Genomic DNA, 16,750 nt, shown 5'->3' on the forward strand with positions numbered 1-16,750 from the left:
AAACGCGCCTGGGAGGACACGCAGTGATGTCACCACGCTAAGGAGGAAGGGCTCCTTGTACTTGCTGGCCGGCTTATTCTGATTTTAACCAAATGCTGTTTTTTACTGCATTGTTTGTGAGTACCCATAATCCATGCTTTTTATATAACGGAATCACGCTATGGTGCACCCTTCTCTTGTTTCATAAACTATGCATATTGGAGAGTGTTATCCATCGAGTTTCTGAGAGCTGCTTTCCCCCGGGATCCTGTGGATTAAAGGCCGTGGTTGGGTTATAGCCAAACGCTCAGTTGGCTTGCCCTCTGGTAAGCGGTCTCATTTATTGGTGAAGGGATCACTTCAGTCAAATTTACCTGTCACTATAGCGGTGTGGTTTATCATGGAATACCTGCATGAGTGTATTAACTAGAGGATCCATACTGACTGTTTTGATGCTGATAATATTCATTTATGGACTAACCAATTTACCTAAATCGTTACTATTCATTATAAGGGTTAATTTCTTATAATTGTGATTAATGTGGCGCAGCTTTGTTTGTTTTTTCCTTTTGCTATGTTAGTGTAATGGTCAGTGAGAAGAATGCTCCTTACACTTGTGTTCATTGGGAATAATTTCCCCCTTGCAGATGGCTAAAAAGATCAATAGTGTCAGTGAGAACTGATCTGAGAGGGAGAAATTGCTCAAGGAACCCCCCCAGCAACCCCTGGAGGAACCCATGGGTTAAATTGTACCCTGGTTGAGAAACCCTGCTCCAGATGTTCATGTGTTTCAAGGGGCTGCCATGGCACAGAGGGGAGGCAGTCAATAACTCATAATGCTGAGATGAGCGTGCCTTCTATGCAGCTAAGGGGGGGTTATGTTCTTTTTTTGTTATCTTTATGACAGGTGTGCTTTAAATCTACGGGCAACTTAAATTCCTTGTGATCTGTGTACATTTAAACACATTTTGTTATTCCAGAATGCTTTGAGATAGTGCACCATTTATTCCAAGTCTGCTGGGAGTTTGAAAGATGCATCAAACTTGTAGATAAGATTCTCTTTGACACCCAGATGTGGTGACATATTTTCCATTCCAGAGTTTCAAGATCGCAGCACTGATGAGACGGGTCCTGTGCGTTGTATCAAAAACAAGTCCTACACTGTTACATCAGTCTCTCTAGACCGGCCGGTCCTTTTATACGATGCAGAAAACTTATAAATATTAAATTCTGCATAGTGCACAGGTTGTGAGCCAGCCCGGGAATATAAATATTTCATGACCTCCCTACTCTGGTATGGTAGAGGTAGTTTGTCTAAAGGATAGAGATCAGAATTGAAGAATGTCGGTAAATGTTACAGTCATCCGCTATATATTTTTTATTTAAACTTCGTTATCAACAGAGATCTTGGCCTTGCTTCATCAAACTTCATTAACTTTTAAGGCATCTAAAGCCAGCCTGTGGCATGCTCATGCAGGGCAAAGCAACAGGTTCACTTCATTCATGGGGGGGGGGCCTACCAGCTGCACATACTTTCCTTTCTTGCCTCTGAGCACATAGCTCACTTTTATTCAGTGGCGGCTGGTGCTCAATTTTTGACGTTTGCCGCTACTGTCCCTTATCGTTTGCCGCTACTGTCCCTTATCGTTTGCCGCTACTGTCCCTTATCGTTTGCCGCTACTGTGCCCCATCGTTTGCCGCTACTGTGCCCCAATTGTTTGCCGCTACTGTGCCCCAATTGTTTGCCTCTACTGTGCCCCAATTGTTTGCCGCTACTGTGCCCCAATTGTTTGCCGCTACTGTGCCCCATCGTTTGCCGCTACTGTGCCCCATCGTTTGCCGCTACTGTGCCCCATCGTTTGCCGCTACTGTGCCCCATCGTTTGCCGCTACTGTGCCCCATCGTTTGCCGCTACTGTGCCCCATCGTTTGCCGCTACTGTGCCCCATCGTTTGCCGCTACTGTGCCCCATCGTTTGCCCCTACTGTGCCCCATCGTTTGCCCCTACTGTGCCCCATCGTTTGCCCCTACTGTGCCCCATCGTTTGCCCCTACTGTGCCCCATCGTTTGCCCCTACTGTGCCCCATCGTTTGCCCCTACTGTGCCCCATCAAATGCTGCCAGTGTGCCTATCAATTGCCGCTATTGTGCCCCATCAAATGCTGCCTGACACTTGCCTGTCTCGGAGCGTGTCAGCAGCGCTGTCCTGCATGTCCTTCATGTCGTCTTCCGTCCTCTCTCAGGCGTCCAATCACAGTGCCTGATGTTTCAGCAGATCAGGTGACAGGCAGCAGACCCGGGAACCTGATTGTCTGAGAGGCGGTTTAGTGTTACCAAAGCGTATTTCTTCACTTTGCTAACACACAGCAGAGTGAACAGCGAACCCCCAGCCAGGGGCGGACTGACCATTGAGGCACTCGGGCACTGCCCCATGTCACTAGGGGGGGCCCCATCAGGGTTGCCAGGCTCAGTAAAACCAGGGACAGTATGTAAAAATATGTGTTTGTGTGTGTGTGTGTGTGTGTGTGTGTGTGTGTGTGTGTGTGTGTGTGTGTTTGTTTTTTTTTTTTTTTTTTTTTTTTTTTTTACATCTGTCCCTGATATGTACAAAACTGACGTGCTTTTGATGTGAAAATCCCAAGATTTTAGCTGCCCTGCCTCTGCACTACCTCCTGGCATGGTGGCCATCTGTAAGCCCAGGGGCCCCATAATCTTCTATTGCCCGGGGGCCCCATGAGTTGTCAGTCCGCCCCTGCCCCCAGCATGGCGCCCGCTGTTCACCTTTTTGGGCGACTATTAGAACCTATGGCTCTAATCAGGTGCTTCCAAAAAAACACCCCCGCTGCTGTAATTAAGGTGCCCGCACCCAAAAAGGGACTGGGCACCTAAATAGGGGGTGTCAGCGGCGACCATAGAGTCATGCATTGCATGACTCTATCTATGGTAGTAGAACGGTGCCAGGAGAGAGGGGGCGGCGCCCATGTGCCCCTTATGGACTCAATGCCACTGCTTTTATTCCTTCCTTATTACAGCACAGGGGTTTGTGATTGGCCACACAGGCATCACTTGGGGGCAGGGAGAAAGTCTTCAACCCTGTATAAGCTGAACCCTGAATTGGATGTGGATTTATTCACATGAATTGCAAATGTGACCGACTCTCAATGGAGCCCGGATCACACATGTCCGGGGCGGCCGCGGTCCGCATTCCAAAAGGGTCCTGTAAGCGTTTGGGTTTGGTTCAGATGTGAATTGAGGCAAAAATTTGGACCTGATTCACACCTGCTGTCATGCCCTGCCGTGAGCACCTGAAGAGATCTGTAAGATCAAGGAGCTGCTGAGAGAAAAGTTGTCCCTTGTAAACAGACGGCTTCTGTGTTAACAAGTGACAGCGGGGAGCAGGAGCAAAGGGTTGGAGGTGGAGGAATGGAGGTCCGCCATGTTCTGGGTGGGAGGGCCATGGGTGTTTGACGCATGTGATCTATAAGATAAGAACACACCTTCTGTCCTAAGGTGACATTACTTCTCCATAAATACAGTACAGTAAATGAGTATTGACAAGAAGTATTGATCCAGCTAGTGAAAGTAAATAAAAACCTGAAAAAGAAAACAAATGCAGCCTCCACATCTAAGGATGGGAATCTGCAAAATGTTATATTTTTGTTCTTTGGTTTAGATATACTTTAACTAATTTTATTTCTTTTTTTGCAGGAGGCTCGAGGAGACTACAGCAGGTAATTAATCACCGTCTCGTTTGTCTTGTACGTTCTTGCCTCACACTGGTTTGTCAATGGTAGGCATAGATGCCAGAGTCTACTTGTGACGCAGAGTCTCCCTCCAGGGCATGTTGCGCTGTGCCTGGAGAACAGAGGGCGAGAGGTCGGCAGACGGAAAGGGGGGGGGGCGGCTGAGGAAAATGCGCTGTCAGTCCAAAAATAGGCTTGGATAAGATCTCCTAGGTTTCAGCCCAAAATACATGAGCTCAGCGAGACACTGCGCGCTTCGAGCTGTCTGTCATCTTGGGGTCTAATTAATTCCCTGCTTGTTCATTATACTATTAACTTCAGGTCTAGCAGTGAAAAAGGCTTCTGTTCCAATCCTGGATATTAATTTTAGGGTGTGTGTGGTGTGTTCTTTCTTTCTTTCCTTCTTTCCCTTTTTTTTTTTTTTTTTTTTTTTTTTATCTATCTATCTATCTATCTATCGCCTTCACAAAAAGTGACTTTGCTTTGCTCAAAGGGCCAATAAAAGCAAATTGCAGATCTAGAACCGAACATTTAGGCCTGGATTCACAAAGACTTACGGCGGCGTATCAGTAGATACGCCGTCGTAAGTCCGAATGCGGCGCCGTCGTATCTATAAGCGTATTCTCAATCTGAGATATGCTTATCTGTTGCTAAGATACGGCCGGCGTAAGTCTCCTACGCCATTGTATCTTAGCTGCATATTTACGCTGGCCGCTAGGGGCGTGTACGTTGATTTACGCCTAGAATATGAAAATGACGTAGATACGCAGATTCACGAACGTACTTACGTACGTACGTCGCAAGGATTAGTTACGCCGTTTACGTAAGACATACGCTGGCGTAAAGATAAAGCTGCTCTCTAGGAGGCGCAGCCCATCCAAGGTATGGACGTCGGAACAAGCGTATCTTTTTACGTTGTTTACGTAAGTCGTACGTGAATGGGGCTGTGCGTAGGTTACGTTCACGTCACAGGCATTGAGCCGGCGTAAATTCGACATGATACTGAGCATGCGCCGTTCGTTCGGCCATGCATCTACATGGGGTCACGCTTAATTTAATTACAACACGCCCACAACCTGCCTACTTTAAAATACACGCGCTTATGCCGGCCCATTTACGCTACGCCCCCGTAACTTAGGACGCAAGTGCTTTGTGAATACTGCACTTGCCTCTCTAAGTTGCGGCGGCGTAGCGTAAATAAGATACGCTACGCACACACAAAGTTACGCCGCCCTACGTGAATCTGGGCTCTAAAGTATATGTACACCCTAGCATTGAACATCTCCTCCTATTTGCCCCTCTTTAAGTTCTTTTAAATGATATAGCTACTTCAATTAGTGAAAAAACATTGATCCTTCTAGACATCGAAACGCGTTCAAATGATCCCTCTAGAAATCGAAATGCGTTTAAATTCAAGAACAAAGCACAATCGATAAATTTCCGCCCTGGATGATTGATAAAATCTGATCTAAATTGAGTCTAAGTTCAGGTTCTAAGTGTAAGTTTGTTCATAAGGGATATCGTGCCTATGCCTGGGCACACCCTAATCACCCTGTGCAGTCCAAAGTTTCTCCTACTTCCCGGCGGCCCATGTCTCCCATCTGCAGTGCTGCCAGCTTCCAAGACCATCGCTCACGTGTGATCGCTGCATGGGAGATTTCATGCAAGTGGGTGCGACTGGCTATGAGTCCTGGCAGCCTCCCATTGCTTTGAATGGGGCTACCTCTCGCAGCTCATCGCAGGAACTTCCACTGGGGTTCAGGGATGGACTGGCCATAGGGACTACAGGGAGTTTCCCGGTGGGCCGATGGCTCAGTGGGCCGTTTTTTTAAAACAGAGATGCTGCTTGGAGGACTTTTTGTAACGCCCTGGCAGCGCCCCAGTGTGAAAGCACTCAGTCTTTCACACTGGGACTGCAGCGGAAGCGTTTTTCAGTCACTTTACAGGCGCTATTTCCTCTGCCGATACCTGTTTGGTGACACCTGGGGGGGGGGGGGGTCCTCTTACTTCCTGTTAAAGGGAGATCTCTCCAACTGGATAGGTAACCAGCAAATAAAGGCCTGACCGGTGTTTTAATCCTTACCTTCTCTAAACATTTTTGGCTTCAAATATATCTTTTCAAGCCAAAGGAACTAGCAATCTAGTAATATAAATAAATGTTCCAGGAGCATATTATAACAAGCTAGGTAAAGTTCTGTACTTGCTCAGCTTCCAAATAAACCGGAAGATCCTTCAGATTTTTTATTTATTTATTTTGTCTGTTGAGGAATCCTTTTTGTTTCTGCGCACTCACCAGAGATAATGGAAGTCTGTTGATATTGAATTAAACTGAATGCATTTAAAGGAGAGCAGCCAAGACTGTTGGGATAAAAATATAGAAAAGTGACTCAGTCCATGATGTATGTCTCTGAGAACTAAAAGCCCAGATTAGGTTGTCTGCACACACAATGTCAAAGTTGTTCATTTACTTTGCATTTGTTGAGCCTACACTGGCCCCGCCCCTTCTGTGCGTTGGCACGCGGCTCATAAATTGCTGGTTTACCCCAAGCTTTTTTTGGCTGTGTTTACCCTTTAATTCACTTTCTCCTTGACAAACATACTCCAGGAACTAAAGTCTTGGAGAAAACCTTTTTTTATATTTGAGGTGGATGGAGGCATTAGGTTTAACACACTGAGCAAATACAGATCATAAAGGTCAGTCACGGGCCTGTTAATGATTCACCCGGTTCCCGCTCTCACCACCAGAGCGAAGGGCTGATAATGGAAGGGAAAGACCTGCTGCCCACGCTGTGTCGGTGGCCTGGCAGATTAATAATCTGTGAACATTTGAACTTGAGACTGCCCAGCTAACTCCATTACCTGTCATTAAAAAAGCACGTCCCAACATACTCTGCCATGCTGTATATGCAGATTTAGCCCAAACCACTTTGTAAAAGAGAATCTAAATGTGTCTTTTATGTATTTACTTTATTATGGTTCGTGTTAAAAAACAATACAAAAAACGTAGTGTGTGGGGTTTTTTTTTTTCTTTTCTTTTTAATGAGTTAAATATAAAACACACTGTATGAAATATGTATTTGCATTTTCATCCAGCAGGTTGGCTTTTTCCCTTTTTTTTTTTTTTTTTCTAGGCTTGTCCTAACACCCCTCCTTTTCCTGTGCAAAAAAAGCCTGCTGTTTGCAAAGCTCAGTAGCTCAAACTAGTGAGCCAGAGCAATGACTCACCTCCTGCCTGTCCAACACAGCTTCATACAGAGCTCAGTAGCTCAAGTTGCAGTTTTATACACACATGTGAATGAGCAGTGACTCATTATACCTCTCCCTCTGGCTGGGTTCACACTACTACACTACTTTCATCCTACTTTGCTCTGCTACATTGGTCCTACATTTATCCTACATTGGTCCTACATCCATCCTACTTTCATGAACAGGATACTACTTTGGTCCGACTTCAATGATATTCAATGGGCCTGAAGTAGGATCAATGTAGGACCAAAAGTAGTACAGGGAGCATTTTCAAAGTCGGACGGACTTGTGTAGGACGCTACAAGACGCTCTCATAGGGAAACATTGAACACAGAGCAAAGTAGGATGAAAGTAGTGTAGTAGTGTGAACCCAGCCTCTCTCTGCCTGCCTATTACAATAAATGTATCTAATGTTTCAATTAGAGAGACAAAGTGTAAAATGAAACCTCTTCTGCTGTGCTTTCTTCAAAAAAACAAACAAAAAAGAAACTCTAGTGCATTTGGATATACTTTGTATAAAAGAAAGATGGCGCTATATATATCCTGTATTATAATATAAAAAAAAAAAGGATTATATAGCATAAATAAAGCATTATAGTCTCCCTTTTTAAGGGGGAATGTACTTTTTTATATATATATATATATATATATATATATATATATATATATATATATATTATTTAAAGGGAGACTAGAACGCTTTATTAATGCTATTTTATGAATATTATAATACAGGATTTATATAGCACCCTCTTTATGTTATACAAAGTATATCCAAATGCACTAGGTTGTTTTTTTTTGTTTTTTTTAACTAACTAGAATGCTTGGGGTCAATACTTAGGCCCGGATTCACAAAGGAGTTACGACGGCGTATCTCGAGATACGCCGTCGTAACTCTGAGTGTGAGGCGTCGCATCTCCGCGCCTGATTCATAGAATCAGATACGCCTCACAGTTGCCTAGATACGAGCGGCGTAAGTCTCTTACGCTGTCGTATCTTAGGGTGCATATTTACGCTGGCCGATAGGGCGCTTCCGTATATTTCCGCGTAGAATTAGCAAATTAGCTAGATACGCCGATTCACGAACGTACGTGTGCCCGGCGTATCAAGATACGTCGTTTACGTAAGGCGTCGGACCGGCGTAAAGTTATCCCTTATAAAGCAGGGGTAAGTCATGTTGGGTATGGACGTCGGAAACGTCCGAACAGCGTCGTGTTTTACGTCGTTTGCGTAAGTCGTCCGTGAATGGGGCTGGGCGTAGGTTATGTTCACGTCGCCTAAGCATTGAGCGAGCGTAATTTACTTTGAAAATTCGACGTGATACTGAGCATGCGCCATTCGATAAAAGCGTCATTTACGCGGGGTCACAAAACATTTACATACAACACGCCCCCTACCAGCCTAGTTTGAATTAGGCGGGCTTACGCCGTGTCAGATACACTACACCGCCTTACCTTAGAGCGGAAGTTGTTTCTGAATACGGGACCTTCCACTCTAAGTTACGGCGGCGTAGTATATCTGAGATACGCTACACCCGCCTAAAGATAGGCGCTTTTTTGAGAATCTGGGCCTTGGTCTGTTTTTTACAGTTTATAGGCTTTTAAAGATTCCATGGAATTGTATATGGGAATATGACCCACCTGCCCAGTATTTTTTGGCTTTGCATTGTTGGGGTACATCAGGCCACTTGTCTGCTGTTTTAAAAAAATAAAATAAAGTAAAATAAACTCCCTAATTGCTGTTGCCGCCTAGCTTTCTGAAATGATTAAAGTGGACCTTTTCGGTGAGTGATCAAATTCCTGACATGTCACAATATATAACAACACTACATTTTACTTTTCAAATTGTATCATTAAACCGCAGTTCTGGCGCTCTAGCCAGTGACTTTGCCTAGGCTGAGATTATATAATAAGTCTGCTGCAGGCAGGAGGAAGCATTTCCTTGGTCTCCTGTCCTTCCAATGATCAGGCTGCAGCAGCGACTGATCTGTGTCAGACATTTGTGCTCAGACACTGAGATGTACATAATTGCGTCATCTCTAAGGCTCCATTCACATCTCCGCGACAAGCAACGCCGCCGCGTACGCAGCGTATTTTGCTGCGGATAGTGTATCTTTTTTTTTTTTTTTTTTTTTTTTTCAAATTCTTCCCATTGCTGTCAATGGGCGAACGCCAATGTCTCCTGAAAAAAAGGGTCCGGGACTTTTTTTCAGGCGACAGGCGTACGGTGTCTATGAGATGTGAACCATCTCCATAGACAGCAATGGGAATTTCCCCCTCTAGCGGCACAAGCGTCGGGCGTTTTGTCGCCTAGATGTGAATGGAGCCTTAGCCGGCATCTCGGCCCAGTGCATGCCAATCATGGCTGAATAAAAATGTCTCTGTCCTTCTGGAGAGACAAGCAAATGAAGGCATTGTCGGGGTAAAGTTCTTTGGGAGGGATAATAAATACCTGGAAGTGTTACATTTACACATTCCTTGCCCTGAATACCAAAATCAATATCTGATGATAGGTCCACTTTAATTCCGAGCTTGTGATTTGGCAAACCAGGGACTCCCAGCATTGCCCATCCCAGCCTCTTTCTACCCAATTGTGGAAGCTCCTGATCGTTCATCAATAGTGACCCTGTCCTGTAGCTGTGTCACATCGGAAGTGATTCTAACGTTTTGTCTCCGTTATCGCAGAGAACAGATTAAGTAGTATTGATTTGCAAAAATCAATTAGGAGATTAAATGTCAGTGTTGCTTTAGGACCAGCTATTCCCCATACGCACACGTAAGTAGCTATTTTAAAGAGGGCCTAAAGTCTCAATTACTAACACATTTATATGTTCTCTGCCCTAACCTGCACCTTGTTTTATATATCACTTGCTACTAGACATGTGCATTCGTTTTCGTCCAAATTTCAGGAATTTTCACGTTCGTTATAACTAACGTGCAGAATCCAAAATCCGAAGGATCCGACCTAAAAAAAGGCTTTATTTTCGTTTTGTTGCGACTACAGCTCGATATAGATCAGGGGCGGACTGACCATTCGGGCACTGCCCAAGGGCCCCATGCCACTAGGGGGGGGGGGGGGGGCCCCATCAGGGTTCCCAGCCTCAGTAAAACCAGGGACAGTATGTAAAAATCTTCTTCTTCTTTTTTTTGGCAAGATTATAGCTGCCCCGCCTCTCCAGTACCTTTTCTGTGTGTATACTGTGTGGCCCCATAATCTCTTATTGCCCGGGGGCCCAATGAGTTGTCAGTCCGCCCCTAATATAGGTTCGACATGACAGTGACAATGGCGATCTGTGTCTATTGAACCTGTGGTTGAATGTGCCTAACCTTATTAGTCCAAGATTATTCGACATAGAGAGAAAAGATTCGACATTATAGAGACCTGAAAATTCAACGAAGCAGCTAAAAACATACGATCGCTGCGAGCGGACATTTACGGTCAAATGCTCCGCCTATAGGCTATAGAAGAATTCTAATGTTGGTAGACTAGTAATGATGATAATTATTACTAGTCATACAACATTAGACTTCTACTATAGCTTGTGGACAGAGCATTCGACCGGAAATGTACAATTGCGGCGTCAAATCTTTTAGCTGCTTCGTTGAATTTTCTTAGAACATTCGAAGGACACCATAAGCCTTCAATTGACAGATTCGATCTTAATTTGGATTTTCGGACGAATGCATTTTTTAACTAAACAAAATAAAAACAAATTTTTGGGAGTAAAACATTTTTTATTTTTCGGACGAAAACGAAATTCCGAAACAAAATATTTCAGTGTGCACATGTCTATTTGCTACCCCACCAGTTTGCTGGTTCGGTACCTAGAACCTCGGCCAACCAGTGGTTGGAAGCAACCACAACTCAGGGGATTGTCGCATCATACTGGGCACAGGTTGACCTAGACCCAAGCACTCATTCTAGTGTGCAAGAGGTTTTTCCACCACAATAAAGGCTGTCAAATTCTCATTCTGCTTTCTTTGAATAAGGAAAGCAGTTGATACGTAATTCAGTACCCAACCGCTTTACAAACTATGCATTGTTGGTAGCCACTCCTCTGCTACGTTGTACCTGATGCACGGCTCAATGATACCTCCACACATGTATGGCCTATTTATTATCTCCCACCAAGTCATAAATGTGGCATCTTGAAAGTTGCCTTCTGGCCTGTTCTGCTCATCCGCAGCTCATAAATTGCTTGTGATTGGGTGCCTCATTTTGGCAGCTGTCTCTGGCCTTATAGTGACCCTGATGAGATTTGATCTAACCGTGGAAAATTGCTGTTATGGTAGTCATGCTGTTCAAACCACTCACAAGGCTCACTTTGTGTCCGGGGCACAAATATCCTGCTTGGTAAAAGGCATCCAGCGTCAACGTCGGTAAACAAATTGAAGCCCGCAGGTCAGGGGTCTCAAACTGGCGGCCCTTCAGCAAAACTACAAGTCCCACGAGGCATTGCAAGGCTGACAGTTACAAGCATGACTCCCACAGGCAGAAGCATGATGGGACTTGTAGTTTCGCAACAACTGGAGGGCCGCTAGTTTGAGACCCCTGCCGTAGGTGGTGACGATGAACAGAACGGGTAGGTAGCACAGGTAGCACAGTGGCTTAGTGTTTTGCACTTCTACAGCAATTGGATCCTTGGTTTAAGCAGTAGAAGCCCGTCCATATGGGGTGCGGCCCCCTAATCCATGTGCCCAGCCCCTAATCTACATGTAGGGAACCGGATGCATGGATTTTAATAATTATTATTTTTTTCTTAATTTAATATATATATAATTTATTTTTTAAGCTCATTATTAGAGCCTGAGGTGCTAATTGGCTTAAAAAAATGTTGGGCTTGGGCTAGAAATCCCCCCCCCCCCCCACACAAAATCACCGAGCATTAATCTGCATGCTTGCCCCCTAAGCATAAATTCCCACTCCTTCCGGTACAAATCTACCCCCTTTTAGCAAAAATCCAAATGCCCCTTTTTAGCACAAATCTTCTCTCCCCCCCCCCCCCCCCCTCACTTGTATAATACTTACCCGCCTGCTGCCCCCAAATTCCCCTTTCCAACACAAATCCCCCCCCCCCCCCATCTTCTTGCTTTGTGCACTCGTGGGCAGTCATGTTGAAACAGGAAGGGACCATCCCCAAACTGTTCCCACAAAGTTGGGAGCATGAAATTATCCAAAATGTCTTAATATGCTTACGCCGGGCCAAAGGGCCAAACCAAACCCCTGATTTATTTTACCATAATTCCCCCTCCACCAAATGATTTGGACCAGTGCACAAAGGAAGGTAAATAGAGACATGGATGAGTGAGTTTGGGGTGGAGGAACTTGACTGGCCTGCAGAGTCCTGACCTCAACCCGATAGAACACCTTTGGGATGAATTAGAGCGGAGACCGTGAGCCAGGCCTTCTCGTCCAACATCAGTGCCTGACCTCACAAGTTCCCTTCTGGAAGAATGGTCAAACATTCCCATAGAGGCTCTTAAGATGGCACACAATTACGATCCCTGTGTTGAACCCTTTATGAAACAATCTGATCTGTAATCGTGTGATAACCTTGTGAAAAAAGTTAATATTTAAATAAACAAGTTATGTTTAGGAAACGTGCCGAGATTAACAAAAGATTAATTCACAAGAAGTTCTTTTATGCGACCAACACATCAATATTTCCCAAGGTTCAGCGCTGACTGTCTCTGGGCATAATAACCTGACTATACAATGTGCGTTTTTAATCCCGTCAAGGTCAGCTGTCCATAATGAAGTATTTGGGAACGTAGATTTCTCTCTTCCCCAGGTGAAAGGTGTGGGTGCCTTTTGTAATCTGTTATCTTTTTACAGCCCATTCACCTCTGAGTGTTGGCTTTGTGTGTATTGATTGAAGAATGACATGTCATGCGTCAAAGCTCTATATCTGTAATGAAATTTCTTTAGATTGACGGGGTCAGATCTGAAGTGGTAATTTTCCAGTCTGCACAGGCCTTTCTAATCTTTGAGACTAAAAAAAAAAAGAGAAGGGGGAATGGAAACAGGTGTGATAGTGACCCCTTTTACATAATTGTATTCCTAGTGCTAACATGATGGTCCAATCTAAACCATTCATACCAGAACATTTCAGTGCTTGAAGCTCCAAAATACTGAACACCCCCGGGCACTGCCTTTCAGCTTAGGCTCTGTTTACACATGCTGCGCCCGCGGCTCACAGCATGGGGTCCGATGCGTGTCTGTTCACATATTCAGGTCCGAATTTTAGCCTGAATTGGCACCTGAATTATATCAAAAGACGCACAGGTCCTTTCCAAATGAGGACCGCGGCCTCCCCGGAGCTGTGCGAACTGGCTCCATTGTGAAGAGGGTCTAGTGCTAGAATTATTGCTCTCACTCTAACTTTTGCGTCAATACTTCACATGTATGGTTTGAACAGCGTTTCCTAATGGGGCGCAATCTATGTATGCATTCGCTTCTGTGCACGAGGGGACGGGGGCTTTAACTATATATATATATATACAGTATATATTTTATTTTTATTTATTTTTTTTATTATTATTTGTACACTTTTCCTCCTTCTCTTTTTTTTTTTTTTTTTTTTTTTTTTATATATTTTATATATTTTTATATCACTTTTATTCCTTTTGCAAGGAATGTAAACATCCCTTGTAATAGGAATGGGCATGACAGGTCCTCTTTACGGAGAGAGATCTGACGTCTATAAGCCCCCCCAGATCTCTCCTTTTATGCTGGGAAGCCTGAGATAAAAAAAAAAAAAAAACGATCTCAGGCTTTCCAGTAACAAAGGCAGTGTTTCCATCTGCCGGTGCTGTAAGTGACATCATGATGTCGCTTCTGGCCTTGGAGGCTCACAGAGCTGGCCGGGGACCATGTGGTCCATGGCCAGCTCTATGGTAAACCGCCGCCAGATTCATTCTCTGACTCTGCACAGGCGAGAGAAGCACAGGGATGGTGGTGGGGGCCATCCCCTCCCGCCGTCTGTAAAAGCAATCAAGCAGTTAAACAGCCGCTATGATTGCTTTTTGCTTTGCAGGGAATCGCCAGCTCAAAAAAAAAATGTCTGAATGACGGCTGCGGCTGTCCGCATTCATTCAATTATATCCACTCATAGTCCAGGATGTCATATGACGTCGTACAGGCAGGAAGTGGTTAAATGAAACCCATTTTTATTATTATTATTTTATTTATTTATATATATATATATATATATATATGGGTTTCATTTAACCTCTATATTATATATTGTGTGTGTGTGTGTATATATATATATATATATATATATATATATATATATATATATATATATATATATATATATAAATTTTTTTCTTGTTTTTTTTGTGTATAGAAATTTTGTACATCAGACAAACAAAAGACAGAGGGATTTGGTTTAAAAAAAATTGCCAGTCCATGGGAGTTTTTGAGTTCATAGAACAATGATAAAAAAAAAAACGCATCCACCCTGATCCTTTTTATTTATATTTGTGCGCAATACACCTTGTCTACACCGATCCACCCCAAATGATAACCGCCTTGTCTCGGCCATCATTTAGGAACACTGTTCATGAAACTGCAGACAAAGCAAGTAGAAGATGATGACATACGCTATACATAAATATGTAGACGTATGATGTAGGCTTCCTGGCATGTACTATAATACGGTTCTAGACACAATTAGGGAGGCATAACCTGTCTTGTGGTCTGATCTATTACAATATTCTCAACTGGCCAAAAGCCAAGGATTGTAAGGAGCGCGGCTATTTTTAAAGGGGGTCTACATCCTTGTCACACTAACAAAACATTGGCACCGACCCAGTCCACAACACAACACAAGCCACATGAATGACTCAATAAAAGATGTAACACTTCTAGAAAAAGTGTAGAGTCAGCGGGATGCATAATTGCAATGATTCTTGGGACATCATGGAATGTATTTACTATAATTTTATAATGGGTGTCTTGTTTCATGAGAACCTTGCTTGAAAATCAAAGGTAGAAATTATTATTTATTTGATCGAAACGGCTATGTGTGCCATTAGGTCACATTTAATTAGCATAATATATAATTATTTTATTATATATTCTAAAGGATTTTCTATCACCAGCTGTATGAGCTTTTTATGTATTTTAGATTATACTTTTATATGTAATACTTTATCAAATTGTATGTAAGGATTCTTTCACACAGACGTTCCCCCTTTTATTTATTTTTTTATTTTTTTCCCCCTAATCTCCCATAAGACTTTGCTCTTCCCCAGTATGCATTGTTTCACATGCTGCTTTGTGGTATATTTGGGTAAAAAAACGGATGTCCGTTCCGTAATAGGCTTTTCCTCCGTCCTCATAAACTGAGTTTGTAGGGAGAGTTTGGACACACCTGGAAGTGTGGAAAACCTGCACAGGGAACAGCAAAGCGACAGTGCTTGAAGACCTGGGGTGCTGGAAAAGTAAATATAGATGCCTTTCTTTTACAGCTTGGACATCTTTACAAGTAACCCAGTGAGGCTCCCTTTAATTCAAGACCTCAATGGCCTTTGTAACTTGGCACTGTGGAGTGTCCATCCTCAACATTCACAAAAGATATAATGAATTTGCTCAATTCTGGTCTCGGCACTCTGTTAATCTTATCCCCTTTTCGTTTTCACCTGCCCTGGGTTTACATTATGGATTAGATGGCTGCCAATCTGCTAAATACTGGGAAGAATGGGCTGCGCTACAGAGAAAGTGAAAGTAAAACTGAAAAGCTTGGCCTGCGAGATTTGAGGATGAGTTCCACAGAGCCTCTAGTTACAAAGGTTTGTGAGAGCTAGTTTATTTACTTGTTATTACAATATGTAAATATCAAAGCTCTCATCATCTACCCTAGATGCTCACAGAGGTAACAGGCCATCCCAATCTATAACCAGCGGCTCCTTCGGGGGTGAGCGCTACATATCTATCTGCTTTTCTCAACCTAACCTTAACATGGAGGAACCCTCGAAAAACGTTTTTGCTTCAGGGAAACCCTGAATTAAAGGGGTTGTAAAGATTTGTGTTTTTTCATCTCGATGCATCCTATGCCTTATGGTGGAAAAACACCTGGCAATGATGGAGCCCCCCCCACCTGAGCCCGTTTACCTGCTGTGCGCATCCCCTGGCGTCCTCTTCTCCACAGAGTCTTGCCGTTGATTGGATAGATTGATCGAAGCACAGCCATTGGCTCGCGCTGCTGTCAATCACATCCAATGACGCGGTTGCCGGGACCGAGTCATACACTGCGTCCATAGACACAGTCTGTTGTGTATGACAGGGAGCGTGCCCGCAAGCTAACCTCATTTGGATAGAGATTCCCATAGAGGGGGTTAGCTATTGCGGGGAGGAGCCACAGAGGGACCCGAGAACAGCAGGATCGGGGCCGCTCTGTGCAAAACGAACTGCACAGTGGAGGCAAGTATAACATGTTTGTTATTTTTAAATAAAAAAAATTAACCCATACAATCACTTTAATTATTTTATTTACAGCTCACAGTAAATTAGAGTGATGGTAAGTGGCAAGAATGCTGCTAAAATTTGTGGTTTTTGGGATGCATCCCCCCCCCCCCCCCTTTACAGATGGCTAAAAAAAACATTGGTGTCAGTGGTTACTCATCTGAGAGGCAGAAATTGCCTATTGCTCAAGGAACCCCTAGCAAACTCTGGGGGGAACCCTGGTTGAGTACCCCTGGTCTATATCGTGGCCACGGTTCTATTTTAGACTGATTTTACACATACCGTATTTATCGCGGTATAACGTGCTCCCGCG

General features: G+C 43.9%; 1 protein-coding gene across 1 annotated transcript in view; it reads left to right on the forward strand.

Moving 5' to 3' along the window:
- Window positions 1-16,750, forward strand: part of FRMD4B (FERM domain containing 4B) — a 283,767-nt gene that overhangs the window by 161,339 nt on the left and 105,678 nt on the right. Inside the window, exon 7 of the mRNA XM_040359088.1 lies at window positions 3,686-3,708. Coding sequence (XP_040215022.1) covers window positions 3,686-3,708 — 23 coding nt within the window. The remainder of the gene's footprint in view (window positions 1-3,685; window positions 3,709-16,750) is intronic.

Source organism: Rana temporaria, chromosome 7, assembly GCF_905171775.1.
Source record: "Rana temporaria chromosome 7, aRanTem1.1, whole genome shotgun sequence".
Classification (NCBI taxonomy): domain Eukaryota; kingdom Metazoa; phylum Chordata; class Amphibia; order Anura; family Ranidae; genus Rana; species Rana temporaria.